Raw genomic sequence first — 23,664 nt, 5'->3', positions numbered from 1 at the left:
CCTAACGCCCCAGGAGGGCAGAGCTGCTCCTGCGGGGAGAGGCCCCTCATTAAGCCCACCGCACTGCCCGCTCCCGGCTCCGCTCTTCCCCGCTTCGGCTCCATCTCGGCTTTAAAAATTTCCGAGCGGGAAGCCAGCCCCTTCTCCTCTCCCCTCCTCTCCTCCTCCTCTCCTCCCCGCCTCCCTCCTTGGGCCGGGAGCTCTCGGCGGCCCGCGCCGCTCCCACTCGCGGGCGAGGGGCGGCGCGGCAGGAGCTGTCCAACTTTTCAGCACAGTTCTACCGCCGCTGCCCGAGGAAGCGGCTGCCGCCGCCCCGGCCCGGCCCGGCCGTCAGCATGGAGGCAGAGCGCGGTGGCGGCAGCGGCTGCTCCGCGATGCCCGGCGGCAGCGACGGCCCCGGCGGCAGCGACGGCGCCGGCGGCAGCGGCAGCCTCCAAGCCCCCAAGCATCTGTGGCGGCACGAGCAGCACTACCCGCCTCAGCTGCGGCAGCACCACTTCCTCCAGCACCAGCCGCCCCCCGGCCCACCGCCGCCGCCGCCGCCGCCGCCGCCGCCGCCGCCGCCCGCCTCGCGGGGCCGCTGCCTGGCCGGGGCTCGCGTCAGGCACCGCGGCTACTCGGACACCGAGCGGTACCTCTACTGCCGAGCCATGGACCGCTCTTCCTACGCCGTGGAGACCGGTCACCGGCCCGGCCTGAAGAAATCGCGGATGTCCTGGCCCTCCTCCTTCCAGGGGCTCAGACGGTACGAGAGGGCTCGGCCGTGCGTGCGCGGGGGGCGGCAGCGGGGACCGCTCTCCTGCCCGCCATGGCCGCTGCCCCGGGAGCCGCGCTGGGCGGCGGGAGGGGAGGGAAGGGACGCGGCGCGGCGGCGGGGCCCGGGGCTCCGGGATGCCGGTACCGTCGGCACGTCGCGCCGCACACACATCGTCCGCGGGTGGAAGATCCAGCGCTGAACACGTGGGCGGGAGGGCGGCCGCGTCGGTGCCGGCGCGGAGCCCCGAGCGGAGCTCTCCGCTGCGCTCCGCCCCGGCCCCGCTCCGCTGCCCGCGGCTCTCGGCGCTCCCCGCGCTCCCCGGGAGGATGCCGGGTGGGGAGGGCTGAATGAGTGTGCTCCTCGGGCGAAGTTAAAATAACCGAGCGCTCTGGGAGGTGGGAGGCAGTCTGGCTAATCCAGGGTTGGGGTCTTGCTACTTTGGATGGGCTTAGATGAGAAAATAGGCTAATGGTTTCGTAGCCAAAGGGAGGAGTCCGTCATTTAGTAGTCTATTGTTCCCTGTTAAATGAGCTGTAAATGTATTTTGCAGTGTGTGGCTCACCAATGCCCATTTTGCCCTTGATGGCTATCACAGACATTTCTTCTAAAACTAAATTCTCTGTCACAGTCAGTAGGATATTGTATTTGATCGATCAATTCATTATTCTGTCTTCATTTCCAGTATCTGGAACCACTTCCTTTTCGTGGAAAGCCACAGGCTTCTGTTTGAATATTAAGTGGACACTGTGAATAAAAGATTTTTGCTGAGAACAGTGGGCAGAGCAGCAGTACTTAATGCTCACCCTCTAGATTTTTTATTCCCTGGATAATCAGGTTTTTACAGTGTGATATGCTCGATGAATAAATAATAGAATCCTTGCTGTATGAAGATTGCTTTGTGTGTTTCTGTGGTACACACTGTGTTCTTTACTATGGAGCCTTGGCCATAAATCTCAGCGAGACATACCTGAATATTCTCTGTCACTATTGATCTATTTCTACCCAATACTTGCCTCATTTCCACTTTGGCTATAATTGAGAAATAAAAACAGGTTCAGGAATTCTAAATGAGAGCTGCACATCAGTAGTCATTAAAATGTCTTTCAATACCTTTGGCTTTCAAGCAGCCATTCTGTGGCTACACCTCTGTATCACTTGTGTGAACTCATGCTTGTCCAAAGTTAATGATGTTAATTTTTTCACAGTGTAGGATTTGAAAAAAAACAAGTCATATGCTTCAAAATTAACATATTCAGTTATTTTCAATAATATATTTTCAATATACTGCTATTTCTTTCACAGGAAAAAAAAGAAAAACAAAACAAAACAAAAACCAACTAACCAACCAACAAACAAACAAAAAACCCAAACCAACCACTATGTGTCTGGGCTTTTTGTCTTTAAGACCGAATATATTTCTCTTTTTGGAATGTGAAGTAGTTATGTTTTTGTAAATCGTAATGGTTGGTTTGAGTACACTCAGCCTTTTCTCCATGACTGATGAGTTACTGAGAGGATGACAACTCATGGTAGGAAGAGTACGCACATCATTTTTTTTTGTGTGTGTGTATGTGTTGGAGTTTGGGGGCCATTTAAGAAACTGAAGGTACAATTCCTCTGATTCATGTTCAAATAGGAATTTAAAATTCCACAGTGTTGTTTTTGTTTGTTTGTTTGTTTGTTTGCTTGTTTGCAGTTTTAAAATCTTTTCTTCCTTTAAAACATGCAGTCATGTTGCTTTGATAGGACATGCTGCTTTAAAATTGAAGATGTCAGTGGTTTCTACTTTCATTTTAAAGGATTGGTAAAAATGGTTCAGGTAGGCCTCTGTTTTAGAATTAATAATGCAAAGTGGAGTAAAGAAGCTTAGTAAAATTGGCTGTTCCATGGCTTTCTTACAAAAAATAAATTCTCATAGTTAAACTTTCTGAATGTAACAAAGAGCTATAACATGGAAACACCAAGTGAACTGCTACAAATTGCTTTATGAATATATTCACGGAATTTCAGAAAAAGCCTAGCATTTCCAAGACTTTCATTTCAAGTTCTGGGTCAATTGCTTTTTCATGAGGAGCAAAGTGAAGTATATACTTAGTGTTCTTCTGAAACAAATAGCTTGCAAAAATCCCAGTACTTTTGAAAAAGACACCAATTGTTTTTGAAGCAGCTCAGTTCCTTTATCATTACCTGATTTCTGTTATTCCTCCCATACTCATGAGAAGAACCATTCCTTGATAGATTCCCTTGGATTTATTATGATCTAAGCCGATAGATTTATCTTACAGTAAAACTCACGTTCTTCTTGTTTTGAGCTAGTGGGGAAAATGGTGTACAGAGCTGTAAAGGAAACATATCGTAGGGATGGTATTTAAAATAACTAGCTCATAAATGAAAAATGTTACCCCAAACTTTTTTTTTTTTTTTTTTTTTAATTTTATCTCAAGTGATCATCATTCTTAACCCCCAGTTAAAACCACCAAGACACACCTGAGGAGAAAAATACACAACTTCAAAGTTTCTTCTGTTTTAAGTTTTGTAGGAAGCTTTAAAATATCCAACACACGTGGTTTTTTGTTTTTTGTTTTTGTTTTTTAAAGAAAATGGGACAAAGAATTGCATACGGTAAGATGAGGGTTAGAACAGAATAGTACACCTTTAATACCCAGGCTGAAGAGAGTTAACATTTAAAAGGCAAAATCAACGACCAAAAGTTCTAAATGGCATCAAAGAGCTGAAAAACACGATGCTCTTGCAATTCAGAAAATTGGGTATTGGTTTTAATGTTTGAATACTTCCTTTGGTCCAGTATAATCACCTCAGTCATTTTTACACAGTTTATTTAGCACAGTTGCATTTCTTTCATAGAATGTAGCATTGCTTTACATAGAATAGTGTATCATCATAATTGACTGATGTATTTTTCCTAAAGTCTAGATTGTTCTTTCTTTTTTCAAACCGGGAAGTGCTTTGAACTGACATACGTGAGAGTTGCAAGAGAAAAGAGAGAAAAGAGAAAAGAACAGAGAAGAATTCTTTTTTTTGCCATTTGTTTATTGTGTGGTCTTGGACAAGTCAGTTAACCTGTCCTGAACTGTTTTCTCATGTGTAATGTATGAACAGAAATGAGTCATTACGGATTTCTGATAAAATTATATTTTTAGGTCACAAAAGATACTATATGTCTGTGGATGGGATTACTGGAATTGGAAAATAAAAATATCAGCTCAAATATTTGTCCAATTCGTAATACAAAAATACTCTATTTAACAAATAGAGCTGATATTCTGGTTATTTTTAAAATTTCAAGTATCTCTATTTGCTTCTCACATAACTATCACTATTCCATGGTCTGTGTTCAAAGTTTAGCTGTCTTAAAAAAAAAAAAAAAAAAAAAAAAAAAAAAAAAAAAAACAACTAGTATTTTTAAAGGCGATTAGTCATATGTCAATTTAATCATCTTGCCATATCATCTTGCTGTGTTCTATTTTTCACTACTGTAATTTCAACCAGGAAAAAACAGAGAAGAAATACCGTAGGTCTTAGTTCCACTACTCGTGGATTTCCCCAAGATTTCCTTGAAATACATCCTAATTTTTTAGACCTGCACTTTCTTTTCTGTCAGATTTTCCTGAACAGTGTTTCCTAACAGTAAATCGCCTGTACATTTTATCTGAAGTGATTTACAGGTCTAAGTTACTTCATGAAACCAGGATTTCATCTGTGTTTAAACAAAGGCAATTTTACAACAGTGAGGCAACATTTGCCTTTGCAATCCATAAATTGTGGTGCTTGTTTCCTAATTGTGTCTTTACTTTAAAATTGTATAGAATTGTAGAATCTTTTCAGTTGGAAGGGATGTGCAGTGAACAGGGACGCCTACAGCTAAATCAAGTTGCCCAGAGCCTTTTCCATCCTCCTTGAGTGTCTGTGGAGTCAGGGCTTCCACCACCTTTTTGAACAACCTATTCACCATCATTACTGTAAAAATACTGCTTCCTTCCATCAGTTATCCTTATCTAAATCTCCCTGCTTTCAGTTTGAAACCATTTCCTGTTTTGCTTATACAACAGATCTGTTAGCATGGTCTGTTCCCTTCTTTCTTACAGCCCCTTTTAGATACAGAAAGGCCACTCTCCAGTCTCCCTTCAGCCTTCTCCAGGCTGAACAGCCCCAGCTTTCTCAGCTTGCACTCACAGGGAGATGTTCCATCCTTTGGATCATTTTTGTGACCCTTCTCTGAACTCAAACAAGTGTGCAAACTCTCAACAGGTTGCTTTTATACTGAGGACTGGACATCTGGATGCAGCACCTCATGTGAGGTCTCACCAGTGCAGATTAGGGAGGCAGGATCTCCTCCTTTGACCTGCAGGCCACACTTCATTTGATGCAGCATGGAAGCAGCCATTAGAACTTCTTCAGTCAAGGAAAACTCTTTCCTTTGCCTTTTCCTTTCTTGTAAAGAACTAGGTCTAACCAGGCACAGCTTGCATGGGACCTCCTAAGTATCATTTTTTTAAGTTTATGCCTCTCCATAAAGAGTCAAGAAACCAAAACAACATCCAGCACTGAAGGCAGTGTAATAGTGTTTTGCTGGTACAGAGACTTTGTTCTCTACAAAAAGAAAGGAGATTAACCACATTGTTTCTTGACTTTCTGAAATCTGAGATACTACATAACACTGCATAACTCATTTAGCCACTTAAACACTTAGTTTCTACAAACCACTTGGAAAAATAATGGTGCCTTTGAAAATCTCGGAAAAATCTATTGTGTGTTCCAATAAAATGCACCCTTCTTTCCAATCTAAAAACCATTCTGTTCCTCTTCTAGGGTAGAAAAGCTGCACTTCATGTATTATGTTCTATCTACTTCCACACAACACAAGGAAGATGGAAATAAATGTTTTCAGACTTATAAACCAGTAGAAATGACTCTGAATTTAGTAGCAGTTGCTAATTAAGAATTTTGTTGTTTACTTGTCTGGCAGCTTTTTATTGCTTTGTTTACTACTAAGTGGTACTGGCATCAAGATGTTACAATAATTGGCATATGCTAACCCCTCAAACATAAAAATAATTTTTACAACTTAGTAAACATTGTTGAATTAATGTTCTTTTTGAATTATCTGTGAAGACAAAGTAAATAAGAACCTCATATTTTTAATGTTTTATGTAAGTGACTATAAGGACCTTATTCTCACTTGTGTTTCAGGATGCTCATATCTTTAGATTATTTGAGTTTTGTGACCTGTACATACATCCCAAATAGCATTAATTCTCATGCTGCTGAATTTGTAAAAATATTAGCTTATGAAATTCATGTGTATGAATATACTTATTTGAGTGTAAATTCTGTTGCAAAAGAATGGTGCCAATTATCTATAAAATACAGAAACCTGGTAATTTAGCAAGCCAAGCTTGTCATAGTCAAACAGAGGTCAATCAAGACTTAAACTCTTGTAATTGAAGGCAACATGTTGCCTAATGGGCACTATATAATCCATTTTTTTTTCTTCTTCTTTGCTTCTGTTTTTTTTTTTTTTTTTTTTTTTTTTAAATTATTTATTATTATTATTTTTATTTATTTTATTTTTTACTAACAAGTTTTTACACAGAAGTCATATAAATATTAGTAGAGGTATCAGTCCAAGAAGTGATAATGGAGTTGAAACATAAGGTGTCATGGTTTCAGCTGTGCCGTGATTAGCCACACTCTGCTTGCAACACCTGAGTATATTGCTGTGGGTTAACTTAGACAGAAGTTTTGCATATGATACCAGAAGAGCTTTAGTGAATTTCGTATAAAATGTATCTTAACTTGAATTAAATCATTTTGTTGCACAGTGTTCCTCTGTTTGAGAAGATTTTGAAACTAGTATATGGTGGGAAAACCTGTGAGATTTTGTTGATGTGCTAAAAATGTAAATATGAGAGGAATGTATAAATCCAGAAGCAAGGCAAAACCATTTGACTGTTAAGTAGGTAGTCTTGATGGGTAAGTTCCAAGACTGACTTTTTGACAGTGGGTGTTTTACGAAGAAAGGTGCATTAGATGGACCCCACTTAATATCCCCTGATGGACAGATTTAAAAGAAAGTAGATATGTGCAGAGATGTGGAATGTCAGCTTTCCTTTGCAACTTTAATCAGTGTGAGGTATACTGAATCTCTAGAAAAGAGAAGCATTACTTTCTAAAAGAGTTTGTTCTTATAAATGGGAATGTAGCTTATTCCTAATAACAAAGTTTATTTTATTTTAGGTAATATAGTGGCTCCACCACTTTATTTGAGTTAAATTCTACTGATGAATGACAGAAACTACATTTACTGATGCTTGTTTACAATGCATTTTCCATTTTTGATAATATATTAACCTTTACTACTTGGAATGAAAATGTATAGTTAAGGTATTAAATTTGGTTGCTGTTTATTTTGAATATAATGATCTTGTTATCTTAATAACTTCCTTGATGAATTGAAGCTTTAAACTATAAATAGCAGGAGTTACAGTGAGGGAAGCATTATCTATTGGTTATTCATATCTTTGAAATGTCCCACAGAATTACAGAATTGGAAGAGACCTCTGGAGATCATCTAGTTCAATCCACTGCTAAAGCAGGCTCCTTAAAGCAGGTTACACATAAAGGCATTTTATGGATTTTGAGTATCTCTAGAGAAGACAACTCCACAACCTCTCAGGGCAACTTGTTCTCACTACTGTTCATGCCCAAAACACATTTTGTTTTTTTCTGTCCTCTCTCTTGTGTCTTCCCAATGACTTAGTGCCTCCTACTGTGTTAGTTTGGTTGACTAGGATAGTGAGATGCAGTTTTTACTGAAGAATGTGAAAGGTGGAGTCTGAAATGGCAGTGCTCACGCCATTGGAACCAACTGGGAAGTAAACCAGGCCAATCAAAGAATGACAGATGTTCCTTAGGTCCCTCCCATGATATTAGATACAACTTAAAGATGCGTGGAGGAATCCTCTTGCATCCCTCTAGAGATTCCTGCATCCTTTGTTCCCTTTTCTAAAGTGCATAACTACACTTACAGCACAGAAAGTAAATTGGAAGAATTAAGAAAGTTGTGTGTGGTTGCAAGGTCATTATTTTGTTGCAGTCATAGACGTGGTTGTACAGCAGTTGTACAGCTTGAATTATTGGAATGCTGTCATGGATGGCTATGTACTTTTTAGGAAAGACAGGTCTGTGGAATATATTGAGCTCTGGCTAGGGATTAATGATGAATGAGCTTATGAGTGACAATTAAGGGTCAAATTAAGGTGGGGGACACCATTTTGAGTGCATACTACAGGCTACCTCATCAGGAGAAGGAAGCTGATGAGGCTCTTTGCAGACAGCTGAAAGTACTCTTTCATTGATGCTGTTTCTCATGGGGAACTTCTACCACCCTGATATCTGCTGGAAAAGCAAAGCAGCCAGGCACAGTCCAGGAAGTTCCTGCAGTGTGTTTAGGAAAACTTCCTGCTGCAAGCAATAGAGGAGCCAATGAGGAGAGATGTGCTGCTGGAAACAAAAAAAGACTGGTTGGGAACATGAAGGCTAGGAGCCGCCTTGGAAGCAGTAATGATGAGATTATAGAGTTCAGGAACATGCATGGAAGAAAGAAGGAATTAAATGGGATTGCAGCCCTGAATTTCAGGAGAGCCAAATTTGACCTCTTCAAAAACTTACTTGGTGGCATCCCATGAGTTAGAACATTGAGAAGTAAGAAGGCACAAGAGGGCTTGTTGACATTCAACTTCTTCTAAGCTCAAGATTGGTACATCCCTAAGAGTAAGAATCAGGCAAAAGTGGCAGGTGACCCACATGGATGAGTAAGGAGCTCGTGAGAATCCTCAAATGGAAGAAGAAATGAATGTGTAAAGGGGTCTGGCCAGAGCCTTTTTTGCTCCCTGGGAGGGATACTGGAACATTGTCAGGGCCTACAGGGATGTGATGAGTAACACTAAGGCCTTGGAATTAGATCTGGTGAGGGAGGTCAAGGACAACAAGAAAACCTTCCTTAAGTGTATCAACAGCAAAAGGAAGACTAGGGAAAATGTAGGTGTTCTGATGAATGAGGTAATGGAGGACATTGAGAAGGCCTTCTTTGCTTCAGTCTTTACTGTTAAGATTTCCCCAGTCCCTGGAGATCAGAGAGAAGGTCTGGGAAAAGGAAGACTTTGAGAAGGTTGAGAATAATCTGGTCAGAGATTGCCTAAGCAAACTTGACACACACAGATCCACGGGCCCTGATGGGATACACCCATGAGTGCTGAGGGAGCTGGCAAAAGTGATTATGAAACTGCTCTCTGTCATCTTTCAAGTGTCATGTTGAATTGGAGATGTGCCCGAAAACTGGAGGAAAGCCCCTGTGATTCCAGTCTCCATAAAATGCAAGAAGTAGGACCTGGTAAATGACAGGCCAGTCAGCCTCATCTCCACCCAAGGGAATTTGATGGAACAGCTAATTCTGGGTGTCATCTCTAAGCAATTGGAAGAAACAAGGTTATCAAGTGTAGTCAACATAGATTCACCAAGGAGTGAAATCATGTTTGACTAATCTGGTAGCTTTCCATGGTGGTATGACTATCTGGGAAATGTGGCGAGGGCAGTGGTTGAGGTGAGAACAGTACCTTGACTTCAAGAAGGCTTTTTTGGTATTGACTCCTATAACGTTCTCACTGGTAAACTTAAAAATGTGGGATAAATGAGTGGACAGGGAGGTGGACTGAGAACTGGCTGGGAGAGCTTAGAGGGTCAGTGGTTCAGAGCCTAGCTGGGGAGTCAGTACTGGGTCTGGTCTTGTTTAACATCTTCATCAGTGGCCTAGGTGATGGGATAGAGTGCTGATGGTATGAAGCTGAGGGGAGTGGCTGATACAGTAGAAGTCTGTGCTGCAATTCAATAAGGACTAGACAGGCTGGAGAACTTGGGCGAAGAGGAATCTTATGAGGTTCAGCAAGGGCAAGTGTAGAGTACTGCACCTGGGGAGAAGTGGCTGCATGCATTGGTACAGGTTAGGGACTGATCTGGTGTGAACAAGCTCATCTGAGAAGAACTTGAGTGTTCTGGCAGACATCAGGCTGGCCATGAGCCAGGAGTACAATCTTGTAGCCAGACAGTCCAACGAGATCCTTGTGTGCATGGCTCGCAGGTCAAAGGAGGTGATCTTCCCCCTCTATTGTGCTCTTGGTGAGGCCACAGCAGGAGTACTATGTCCAGTTCTGGGTCTCCAAATTCAATAAAGATAGTGAACTACTGGAGAGAGTCAGTAGTGGGTTACAAACATGGCTAGGGGCCTGAATCATCTCCCATATAAGGAAAGGCTGAGATACCTGAGACTGCTCAATCTAGAGATGACTGGTAGGAGATCTTATTGATGCTTTTAAGTGTTTAAAGGGCAGGAGTCAGGTGGACAGAATTAAACTCTTTTTGGTGGTACCCAGTGACAAGACAAAGGACACTAACAGGAGCACCAGCCAATTCAGAAAATTGGAACAGTCAGAAGAAAGTTAAGATGTAAGTGCAGCACTTGAACTCATACCTCTGACTTGAGCTTTAATTTCTTTTCCTTCTACTACTTTTCTGTGGTTTGCAGTGGAGAGCATTACGTCGTGTGGATGCCAGTAAGATAGGAGGTGGAAAAATGGGCCCTGAAACCAATTATATTATTTCATTTTGCTGTTTTCTCTATAACCTACTTCAAAAGATGTTCCCAAATTTGGCCTCCCTGAATATTAGGATCAGTTGTTCTTTCAGTTGATACAGTGTAGAAAAACTGCTGCAGAGCTCTGGGCTGTGTGTCTGTAGAGGAAAGCAACAATCTACCATCTTTGAAATCTTAAAAGTTAATAGAAACTTCATTATCTTTGGAATAATAATTTAGCTCAGGTTTTTTTATTCCTCCTGAACCAATCTTATAGCACTTGGTCTTTATCCTAGCCCTACAACAGGGAGATTAATTAAAAAACAAACACAAAACAAACCAAACCAACCAAACAAAAAACCCCACAAAAATAACCACCAGCAACACAAAATTAAAAACCTGTAAACTGATATTTGTATGTATACGTAAAAACACACCTTCAAAGACAACAGAAAACATTCAGTCATCAAAGGAAGCCCAGCTGCTGAATTTAGATTTAGGAACTCAATTAATAATATAATCTTATATTAGAAATGGAAAGCACATTGTTTCAGGAGAACTTGAAGTACTACAGCCATTGCATGAGAGCAGAGTAAAGATGCCCCCTTCAAAAGTCATCTTTCCCCAACACTCTCCTCCTCGAATGTTGAGATAGAGGGACAAAAAATTCAGTCAGGTTTTGAAACTGAGAAGTCATTATATGGCTAACTCTCAGTCATCAATACAGGTTATAACACCTATGTTTTGGGAGGCAATTGGGTTCCCTTTTCTCCTACAGAAGCTGACTGTAAAAACTGATGAAAGATCAACTACTATGAAAATTACCTTTCAAGTTTTGGACACGTTAAATTAGCAGAGGAAACAGAAGCAACCTCCCATCTAATGACAGAGTAATGTTTAAAGGACTGGCACACTCTTCAGGAACTAATGTTCATTTCATTTCCCTCTGCTCAGTTATAAATGCAAGATCATGAGCAAGTCACGTTTCTCTATGCACTGATATTCTAGGGACTTTTAGGTGCCCATTGTCTTTGGCTGTGAGAATAAAACTGTATACATATAAGACTGCTCTTTTGAAATATGTACATTGTTTTTAAGCTTCCATGTTTGTGGGGAGAAAAATGTCTTTGCAGTATTCAACAGTTTCACTAATGTTCCCTTTTATTTCCATTGATTAACAGAGCAAATGAAGAATACTGTAGCAGAAATTACTGTGCTGATCTACTGAATTTCTGTTTTCTTTTAATATTGGTTACAAAAATGCAAAAGAAATATAATTTTAACAAATAATGGCACTTGAGTGATATTGAGAAATGAAATAATGGATTAGAGGAATAGAAATTGACTAAATCAAGATTTAGTGGATGATACCCACTAAATCTTTACTACAAGTGTCTTGTAAATCTCACCATCTTTTGATTACATTCTGACTAACTGACTTCAGGCATTACAGAGATTGGTTGGCTTTCCTTAGCAACTAAATGGCTTTACGGTCATGCTTGCTAACTGGCTTTCCAGTAACAGGAAAGGTGATCATCTGGAAAAAGTAATTTTGATATGTGACATGAGGTAGTTGTGAGCAAAGTAGTCTTTCTTCCATTTCATACTGCAAGAAATGCTGTGTGTCATCATGCAAATATGAATAATGTGGTTTCTAGTATTGATCTTTTGATGATTAGCAGTGATCTTTGGATTATGGAAGATTTCATCTTCACTCTCTATTTTGCTCCTGGAAATAATCTGTAATATGTCAAAACCCATAAATTACATTCTACAAAAAGTATTTCAAACTTTCTACATATCTTAAAATCTCATAGGAAAAACATCTTGTTTTTTAGTGTCTGGGAGAGATCTCAAGACAAAATCAGCTACACCAATGTCAGTTCTTTCATCCAGACTCTTTCAAGTTTTGACCCACACCTTTAAATATATAATGTATCCAAAACTGATCAAAGCATTCCACTAGCTATGAAATATTAAGACTGAAGTAGCATAGATTAAGCATTCTTCAAGTTATACTGCTGTTTATTTATTCTTTCTTCTGATCAAATGGCAATAATGAATTGTAATCAGTTTCTAATGCTTTTTGAAAGAATTGCTATCTAATCTGGTATCTTGCAGTTCTGCAGTTTTTCCCAGTTGTGTCCTCCTGCTAGACTTATGATAATATGAAGACTGCTCTGAAAGTAATGCTTCCTATTTTATGATATTCTTCCACAATGTCAAAAGCAGATGTGGGTGGTATGGCAGTAGAACTTGAAAATTCCTGCCAGTATTCCATTACATTTTGTTGCTGTGTGACAGATGGCAGCAGAGGGGCAGTCTGAAAAAAGGACATCTGACATGGAAGAGGGTATGAAGCAAAGGTGTGTCACTGAATTCCTCTGTGCAGAAAAAATGGTACCCACTGACATTCATCGACTCTTGCTGAACATATATGGAGGTGCAATAGTAGATGTGAACACAGTGAGGCAGTGGTGATACGTTTCAGCAGTGGTGACAGGTACATGAAAGACAAGCCACCTTTTGAACAGCCATTCCGAGCTGTCACACTATGAAATGAAGAGTGCTCCAATCAGCTCATCCATTTAAATCAGAGGATTACAACCTTGGAGCAGAATATGGAGCTCAATGTTAGCTTCAATGCATTGGAAATGATGGTGACAACATTGGAATATTTCAGAGCTTGCATAGGTGAGTCCCTCAAATGTTCATGCAGTAACAGAAGGAACACCATATGCAAGTTTCTAAGTACCTACTGAAGCAAAATAGTACGATTAAAGTGACAGTTTCCTGAATTGCATCATTGCTGGTGGCAAGATATGGTGTCTCCACTACAAGCCAGAATCAAAACAGTAGTCATTTAATGCTGACATACAAATTCCCACCTAAAAGAAGTTCAAGATGTGGGCCTCAGGTGATAACGTGATGTGATCCAATTCCTTTTGGATTTCCTGGAACCCTGGCAAACTATCCTCTTCAACAAGATGTTGTGACATCGATATTTGAAGGTTCGAATTTCCAGAGCCAGACCTGAAAAGGGAACAGTCTCTTGCAAAACATTAACACTAGGACCTACAGCAGTTTGAAGACTGTGGGTTACATTGCCAGTCTTGATTGGGCTGTTCTATGAAACCCATCGTATAGTCTGGATCTGGTGCCTTCTGACTCCCATCTGTTTGTATCCATGAAAGATGGACTATGTGGACAACATTTTCCTAGTAACAATGCCATCGTAGTAGCTGGGCAACACTGGGTAATCTCTGCTGGTTCATGATTTTTGAGTGTGGCATACAGGCTCTTGCCTATTTCTGGGGAAAAAAAAAAAAAAAAGAGAGAGAGAAGAAAATGTAGCTGAGAATTTGCTCTATCAAATAATGTTATTGCATTCTTTGTATCCATTATAGCATTATAGTATTCATGAATTTAAATAAGAGGCATTACTTTCCAAGCAACCTACAAGAGTAGATATCAAATACCTTGTTATACTCATGAAGCATGAAAAATGAATATTATCGTAGGAAGCACTATTAGATTGCTAAATCTTTTGGTGGCATATTTCTAATTGTTCAAACAGCTAGAGGAGAAGTTTGTGACTTGATAGTCCTGCTGAATTAACAAGCAAACATCAGTGCTTTAGTAGTACAAGTATTAGTGTAAATAATGAAAAGAGTACATAGTGTTGTTTTTTAGTGGCACATAAACACTTAAAGAAGTAAGTTAAAGTGACATTTTTCTTGGCATGAACTACACAAAAATAATTAAATTATTCATTGTAAAATTGTTATGTCTGTTAAATAATTCAGCAATATAGAGTAACCCATGTAAGTGGAAACAACCAACTAAGCTTTATCTGGATCACACTCAGAAGCAGAAAGATATCAGCAAAGTTTCAGTTGTAAACTTTTTCTGTACCCTTATCCAGAATGTGCATTAAATCTTTCCTGATATATTTAACATTTAATGACTCTAAATGTGGTTGAAAAATTAATAACTGGATCCAGGAAGAGCATAGTGCAAGACTGTAATGGGAGCAAAACATTCTGATCTGACAAATATATTTTAAAATTGTTTAAGGAAAACTCAATGCCCAAAATAGCAATTTTGACATTTGACTTTACTTTCATGTGAAGTATATTTCGTACTTTACATAGAAGTGTATTTCAAAATATATTCACATCTCATAGGATTAATGAATCTTAAAGTGTGGTAATTTGAAACTCATGTCAGAGAAAAAAAAAATCCGTGGTGTGAACTGGCAATGAAAAATCTGAAAGAATAGAGAACAGAAACTTAAAAAAGGAGTAGACTGAAACCTAAACATATCTGTCTTCTGCCCTTCCAACATATAATATTTTTCAGTAGTTCATAAGTGGAAAATTAGACGAGAAATTATATGCAAGTATATGTCAATTAGTATCAATTGACATTGATTTTTGCTTTATATACCTCACTTTTAAGGTTAGGCATAATTACCAGGCACCATATAGTGAAACACATCTGCTTCTGCCTCTGTTCCTACTTGCAGGAACAATGCTACTTGCAGGAACAATGTATATCAATCTAATTACAATCTTAATTTCTTTGAACTTCATCTTGGCACCAAGAAGTTGTTAAGGCAAAGTGATCCCAGAGTGCAGCTATCCGAAGATGCTTCTTTATATGCTTACTTTATTGAAAAAGAAAAAGCATCCTTGTATTTAAAAAAAGATCTTTGGCTTAACATGAGCTTTAATATTGCTCAAATTATCACACACACACACACACACACACAAAAAAAAAAAAAAAAAAAAAAGAAAAAGAAAAAGAAAAAGAAAGAATTGTGTGCAATATGCAGTACAAAGAATTTTCAACCATATAGATTACTTTAGAAGTGAAGCTGAGTGCTTTTCCAAGATGGTGGTGCATGGTGGAATTATTACCTTAATTAGTAGCGTAGTATGATTGTCTGAACACAGGTTTGATATATAGAGTGCCAATTTACACCCATTCTGGCTGTACCTCAAGTATCCTGAAAACTGAATCTTTTCCTAAGTCTTTTAGATTTTTCTTCTTACAGTTTTCCCTTAAAAACACCAGAGAGGTTTTTAGTCTAGGTGCAATAAACACCCACAATTGTAGAATAAAATTTAAAGAGAAATTCAGTAATGAATATTGCTAGACAAACCTCCTCATCTTTCCAAATGTTGGATAAATTCTGAACATCTGGACACATTAGTAAGTGCTTAATTTAAATAGCCTCAATCAAATTCTTGTGTTTTTTTTTTGTTTTTTTTTTTTTGTTTTTTTTTCCTCAAAGTAAGCTTTAAGTGCCCAACATCCTCAAGAATAGACAACATCTTCCACAGTCCCATTTTCAGAATGAGAGAAATAAAGATACCAAGATCCTGTGTCTTTTGTTGGTCTCCTAGAGAGAGCAAAGATTTGACTAGAACTGGTTTCCTCAGTGTCTCATCTCAATATAAAAGTTCATGGCCCTGGGGAAGGATATGTGCAACTTTATCAACCCTTACCCTATGTGTGATAACTGAACTGCATATGTATGAGGACTTCTGCAATAGTAGTGTCTTCTATTTGGTTCTGCTGGCCTGTGATGTCTGAGGTGAATTTTGGTGGTATGGCAGTAGACACTGAACCTTCCCACCAGTATTCCATTATGTGTTGTTACTGTATGACAGATACCAGCAGAGGGGCAATCTGACAAAACAGTGTCTGAAAAAGAAGTGAGTATGAAGCAAAAATGTGCCATGAAATTCCTGCATAAGGAAGAAGTGGCTCCTACTGACAGTCACTGATAATTGCTGGACGTTTGTGGAGCCCTAACAGTGGATGTGAGCACAGAAGGACGGTAGGTGGAGACAGCTATGTGAGAGACTAGTCATGTTCCGGATGACCATGCAGAGCTGCCATGCTGTGTAGTGAAGAACATCTCAATCAGTTCATCCATGTGAATAGGCTAATGGTGATGACTGTGTTGTATAATAGTATTTAATAGGTAAGGGCTTGTGCTATTAAACAGTATTATTGTGCTCTTTGTATCTGTTGTGGTTTCCATGGAAACAAACATAAAGCATTACTTTTGGAGCAACCTACACATATGAATTCATATAATTCATATATTTGGTTTTAAAGAAGATGCCTAAAGCCCAGGTAGGGTAGAATTCCTTCAGACTTCTCAAAGTTTATACTCTGATATGTGTAGAATGCAAACCAAACCAAACACAGCTGATGATTTTGAATAGTTTAGAAGTATTCAATTATGTTTTCTTCTTTATTATTTTATTCTGGATAACAGTGATGATTAACCAATTATGTATAAAACTTGCACTAATTTCCTTGCTTCTGAGAAATGGGATGTAGCTATATAGTTTAGTACCTGGATTATTTTAACATCGGGAAATAAAACAAAAAAATGTTACTTTTATTTCCCAACTAGATCTCTTGTTGGATCTCTGTATCATCCTCAATATACTTGACTTTTTTTTTTTTTTTTTTTTTTTTTTTTTTTTGGTCAATTATAAACTTATAATTTTATTCTTCAACAATTATCTTCCTAAATTTTATTTATGTTAAAAAGCTAATACTATATCTGCAATGTTGTTCTAACCTTCAAAAAAATTTTTTTTTTTAACTTAGGTAAAATAACTTCCTTTGGAGTTATTGCACATTACTAAATGCCAGATGCAGTGGTATGTAGGGGTATTTGGCAGGATCTGAATCAAATCTGGAGAATTTACAATGCTGAGGTTTTATGCTGTATAAATCAAGATTTAATTAATTTTATGTATTCTGATTAGTTATTTACTATACATAGAACAGTAAGCGCATTCTTGATTTAAGTGTTTAGCATTGGTTTTGATTAATAAAAATTCTACCAATTTAGAAACTAAGAATATTGTTTGCATATTTTACATTATTAGGTGCTAATATTTGAATCTAGCACTCATTCTCCTTTTTTCTTCAGAAAAAAATCCTTATATTTGTTATGGTACTTGTGGATATAAAATAGTTTTACATGAATAGGCAGTAACTGAGCTGGTTACATAAAGTTATATATAGCATTAATTTCTCAGGGTGTATTCTAAGTTACAAAAGCCAGAAAATACGTACTACTTTCTAATGGGCTCAGGCACAGATTTGTCATTTATTTTATATATAGAGTATATCTGTTATAATTAGAATGTTATCACTGTCTTATTTTTGGTAGCATTGAGACCTCATGATGACTCATTCCAAAGGTCAAACCACACAGAAATAACTCAAAAGATGCTAAAATTTAGCTATATAGTAAGAGATTACAGTCAGCTGCAAGCAGATAAATAAACACAAAGAAAACAGGCAGAAGTTACAGGTACCTTCACCTGGATCAGGATGCAGAGGTGCCTTAAAATTGTTTCTTTCATACATGCAACTTTCTTGCTCGCTTAGAACTGACTACAAACATTCAAACTGAAGTATCTGGGTATAGTGCATCAGCACAAGAGAACAACACAGTATTTTTATAAGGCAGTGTGGTTGTAAAATACCAAGTGTTGATCTCAGAAAAACTGTTTTTGTTTGTTCTCAGAAGTGAAGAATATTCCCAAGTCATTCTGTAAGTACTGTACCAGCACCCTGTAGTTTTTCAATGACGTGAACTTCCCTTTCTGCATGCAGAGATTTTATAAAGCGTCTGAGTTTGTTTATTTCCGTATAATCTGATAGCACTTCTTCCCTTGGAATGAGCAGAAGGGCATCTAAGTGGAAGGAAGGTGGTGGAATCAAATAAAATTGCCTTTTTTTTCCATTACTGATGAAGAATTTAAGGAACTTAATGGATAATTCAGAAAATATTAAAACTTAACAACTAGGGAAATTTGTTAAGTTCTCTAAGTGTTGCAAATACTAGTTTTCACTTTTGTTTTGGTTTTTGTTTGTGTTAAATGAGCTCCTTACTTGTTTCTGTTTTGTTTTTTATGAGGAGATATCATCTACTTCAATATTCAAGCATTATTTTATGGGAAATTCCATCATTAGGTATTATCTGTCATAGGCCTAATGTATGACAATATGTATGACTTGAATTATACCTACAGTACTTGGTCCCATGCTGAATTGTTCAGTCAGGCTTAATTAATTTAATTCATACTCGTGTAAAATATTATCTATTATTATTATTATTATTATTATTATTATTATTATTATTATTATTATTATTATTATTATTATTATTATTATTATTGCTAATCTCATGGGAGAACAGTCACTCCAGTGGAATTTAGAAGAGATTAATGGGTTGCTTTAATAATTTACTTTCTGGTGAATTTCATCCTAACTTCAAGAAAAGAACAGCTTAAGCTTGTTTGAAACTTTGACGTGAGGGTTGGCATTGTGAGTTAGTTTAGAAATTGTCATGCAGGAAATAAGATATAAATAATGTGGAGATAACTAAGGAAGAACCTTAAAAGTAAAAATTGGAGCTTGTATTTAATTCTATAGAAAGTGTAAAGACATCAGGTTAAATCCATCAGGGGAGAAAGAGATACTGAAGAAATGGTTTAGATAGTTTTCTTTGCAGCAGTATTCTAACTGAATAAAGGAGATTTAGAATAATAATACTGTGGATGTTAGTGTTTTCTGTGCAGATGGATAGGAAGAGGGGCATCTAAAATCTGGAAAATGGGTTTTGCTTTTTAATGTGGTCTTTATTATCTTACATAGAACAGCCCTGAACATGTATCCATTACAAAGTGTGGTCTTAGGCAGCTGCAGTCGCCACTAGTAAATTATTGCAACATCTAACTGCATGTATAGAGGAGCTGTGCATCATTTAACTTTACTTTGGAATTTCTGTAGGTATCAGGTCATGCATACCTTATTGCAGTAGTTCCTATTTTTTGTTTTCATTTTTTAGTATTAATCCATTCTAAGACACTTCAGTTGGAATATTATGATTTTAAGTAAATAGGAAGATTTAAACAAACAAACAAACAAAACAAAACAAAACAAAAACAACAAACAACAACAACAACAACAACAACAAAACAACCTGGTGGATGTTTCTAGGGTGTTTGAATTGTGCATACATATGCTGCAAAAAGCTAAATACAGATTTATTTGTAGTATGTGCAATATTCAAAAAATTGTTTCCATTTTACCAGGAAAGTCTGTCTTTCCAGCAATGTGTAGGTGATTGTGCTTAACTCTCGCACTCAGTGTCCTGAGAAGTAGACTTCTGCATTTATACATTTTATTACCTTATGGCAAATCCTCTTATTAAAAGCAATATCTATTCGACCATGACTTCTTTTTTGTTAACATTAATGTCTTGATCTGAGAAAGTTAATGGACTAGATGTCTCCAAGAAAAACCTCAAGCAGTATTATTCTTTCTGTGCTTCCTCTGAAAAGTTTTTGCTTCCACTACAATCTGCTTTTAATAGTGCTTTCCTATTCTTTCTTAACAGAAAAAAAATGTATAGAAATCAGGAACAGGGTGTGTCAAAAGGCATATTGAGTGGCAATTCAGAAACAGTTCACTTGGATGTAACTTGATCCCAGGGTATAACTAATCAGTATTTTGAATAATGATAATGTAACAAATTGGATGCAAATGCTAGTGTATACTGTTCCAAATATTTTCTTATGAAATTACAGCATTGGATCTGACTGTCTGCACAACTTCCTTCACTTTTCTGTCTTATGGGCAAAAAGAAAGTGTATATTACATGCTTTTTTCAAAGTCTAACATGTCTGCAATAGATGTTTACTAAGGTATTAATGAATATTTTCTAGTAAGAGAGACTGTAGATACCTATAATTCAAAATTCTCTATACCATTTGGAAAGGAGTACATATGTATATGAAATTCAAAGGAGGAAAAATGTAACTGACTAGAAGATATGCTTTACCTGTAGACTAATAAAGTTTTATAGTACCTACTATAAGGCTGTTGAAACAAGATGGCAATATACAGTTATATGATAGGAAGTAGGTTATGAAGATATCAACTAGTCATGGGTGTGTAAACAGAAGAGTCTTTTGTATATGTATGTTTACTTAATATGATTTTCCAGGAAGTCTAAGGACACTAAGCAACCAGCTACCTTTTGAAAATGCTGGTTAAATTAATAGTTCACACACAAACTTACACTGCTGTAGCACAGAGCATTAAGTTAAAGAAAAACAAAAACCATTATAAACAGCTAAGAATGAATTGTACCCTACCAGATTACTGATTGTTTGCAGAATTACTCTTGTCATGTAAGAGGAAGGCTGCCTGGTATTTTCAGTGGTATTCAACCCAACTGCTACTTATCTCCCTAACTACTGCAGTTGCTTGCACAATAAAGCATTAAAAGCAGGTTTATTTGGAAGTAGTCAGTGTAAGCAGGCAGAGTTTCAGCTATTTTGTAATAATTGCATAGATATCTTCTGTGCCATCATGGGAAGTCTTATGAAGATGGAAGTTACTTCATGTTTAGCTCAGTGCACATGGAAAGCTACAGAATAGAGTAAGTATTTGCAGTAGGCAAATACTCTTGCTCACATACCATAGCTTTTGAATGTGCATTCATAAACCAGTTCACTATGAAAGAAGAAAAATGGTTTCTACAGACATTGAAGACTAAAATTGTTTATCCATAATGATTAGAACATTATCCTAAAGTCAATTCTTTTACTATAAATGAAAAAGTGAATAGTATATATATATATATATATATATATATATATATTTAGTCTTATATGGCTTTGTTGTATAAGCATAAAAAGAGATGTTAGCATCAGATGAGAATTGGGTATCACCTGGTAAGTTTGAAGAAAGATAGACTACATCCTGTCAAAACAGGAAAACAGGGCATTTACATCACTATATAAACAAGAATTGTTTATGGTTACACAGAACTACAATAATCTAACATCAAGACTAAAGGAAGTTTTACATGCAGACTGACTGATGGTACTTTTTTTAATCTCATACATATGAAGGTTTTTAAGGTACCCTCAGTGGTGGGGATAGTCTATGCCAAATAGGTCCAGTCCTAGATGTACAACTTTCAGTTTAGTGTTTTGGAGTTCATGTTGATCCTTTGACATTGTTGACATGTGTTGTGTTACTTTGAGAAATCATCTCTCCACTCAGTGTTTCGAAGTATTTACAGATATAGGCAGTATGTTTTTTAGGCCAATCTGGTGTCACCATATTTGAAACTAGCAAATTTTCTGTTTAAATTTCACAAAATAGAACACCATAAAATCAACAGAATTTACATTCTGAACTGTTAAAACTGATAAACAGTTGAAAACGTGATCTTAGCTCTGAATTGCTTGTTAGTCCTGGATTTTGGGGAGTTTCCTAAATCCAGCTGGATATATTATGAGTTCTATATCTTGCTAGTTATATAGCTGACTTTAATGGAAGTGTGGAAAAACTCAGATTTTAGGGATTCATAAAATGTACTTCAACTACAGAGCCAGACAGTGAAAAAATAGCAATTCATATAGAAAGGATGTACTCCAAAAAGTCTGAACATACATCATGGGCTGTAATAGAACATGTGATAGATTTTGCTAGCTTTCTAAAATGTGGTAGTAGATCCACAAGGTTCATCACTGAAAATACAAAAACTTCTGGAAGGCATAGGAAAAGGAAACATAGATATAATCAAAAATTTATTTACTCACAGAGCTGGGTAAAGTATCAGGAATGAATTCTTTACAGTGGGGTAGCCTGAAGTGAGGTTGCAAACCTAGACTTCTACAGCATATGCTGTAAGGGCTACAAGCAAGCAAAACATTTAAATTATTCATAAACCCCTCACAAAACTCCTATGTTTAAGAATTTACTTGAATAAGGATTGCCAACTGAAATGGAAGCTCAGACAAAAGAAGATAGATCTGTAGAAATTGAAGATGCTTTTAGAATTAAGTTGGAATGATTTCTCTTTAAGGTGACTCTAATTTTGAACTTCAGTAGTTGTAATTGAGCAAGAAACTACATCACGTTTTCTATGAGGTGAGAGTTGGAAACAAGCAGTTCCTTTGGAATGATTAATGGAATATATATCCCACATTTTAGTTTACTTCTTAGCATTTAGTTGCTACATTTTTATGCAAACCTAAATAACAGATTTTTAGGCTTTCAATAATGAGTGATTTTCACCTTAAAGAGCACGGCATTAAAAATAATAAAAATAATAGCAATAATAATGGATGTATATATATGCCACTAGATTTGGGCTATTGTCTTTAGGGATAATTTTCAGTTTAGTGAATCATGTAATATTTGGGTAGATAGGCTTGGCAGAAAATTTTGGAATGTATCTCATCCATCTGTTATTATTATTTGATGTTTCTGAGAATATATAACATTGATACATGTGTATGTATTATCTGAATGTTTATGTACATGTGTGGCTCTGGGAATTTATTAAAAGGAGATAAAAAAGACCATCAGAGGTTGTAAAAACAAGTATCCTGTGTTAATGCTAGGTCTCATTGCATCGCTTTCATTATCTGCATTTGTATGAAGCAGGGATATTTCTTTGTGCTTATTTATATAACTCAGTGAAAACCGTAGACTCTGTAATACTCAATAGATTAAATAATAAATATCTGGAGGGTAAGCAACATACATTTATTGTGTAGCGTGATACCTTGATTAAAATTCGGCTTGAACATGGTGATTATTTATCAGTATTCCTCCACAGACGTCCGTAGAAGCACAGAGCTCCTTTAAAAATGCAGATAAGTGACCAATTTCATAACCTGTGAAGGCGTTTTGCTTTCTGAGTTGTACCCTGGGTTCTGATTGAAAGCTCTATCTTTATTATGCTTCACTTCCTTACTGCTAATATCGAAATGACCAACAATTTTACTGTAGTTGGATCATCTGTAGTCACTTTGGTTAGAGGAGAAAGTTTTTCAAATGATGAACAGTTTTAAGAGAGGGCAATGTTCTCCCTTTCAAAAATGTGAAGTACATTATGTTATCCAATTTTGTATTCAATTCTGTGATTTTTATCATAGAACACATTTTCTGTAATATTCAGAGCTAGTTTTGTGTTTCGAATGAAAGCCACTATTTACCGTGTCTTACTGGTAGTTTTTGCAAGTAATGCAGCAAAGTGTATGATGAGATATTCTAAGTAGCGTTGGGAAAGAGCATTGTAAAACTTTGTAGGATTTGAAGAATATAGAAGAAGTACATTACTTAGAAGAAGACTTTTATTGCTTTGTGATTTATACAAACAGATTATTCCAATGAAATTAATTCTGCA

At 37.4% G+C, this 23,664-nt stretch overlaps 1 protein-coding gene across 1 annotated transcript in view; it reads left to right on the top strand.

Moving 5' to 3' along the window:
- The first annotated feature begins 335 nt into the window (after positions 1–335).
- The window catches only part of PDE4D (phosphodiesterase 4D), a 406,463-nt gene continuing 383,134 nt past the window's right edge, over positions 336–23,664 (top strand). The window contains exon 1 of the mRNA XM_072359590.1: positions 336–745. Within this exon, the coding sequence (XP_072215691.1) occupies positions 336–745 (410 nt within the window). The remainder of the gene's footprint in view (positions 746–23,664) is intronic.

This window comes from Excalfactoria chinensis, chromosome Z (genome assembly GCF_039878825.1).
Source record: "Excalfactoria chinensis isolate bCotChi1 chromosome Z, bCotChi1.hap2, whole genome shotgun sequence".
NCBI classification, from domain to species: domain Eukaryota; kingdom Metazoa; phylum Chordata; class Aves; order Galliformes; family Phasianidae; genus Excalfactoria; species Excalfactoria chinensis.
Note: the sequence above shows the minus strand (reverse complement) of the source record. Positions and strands in the feature narration are given on the sequence as shown.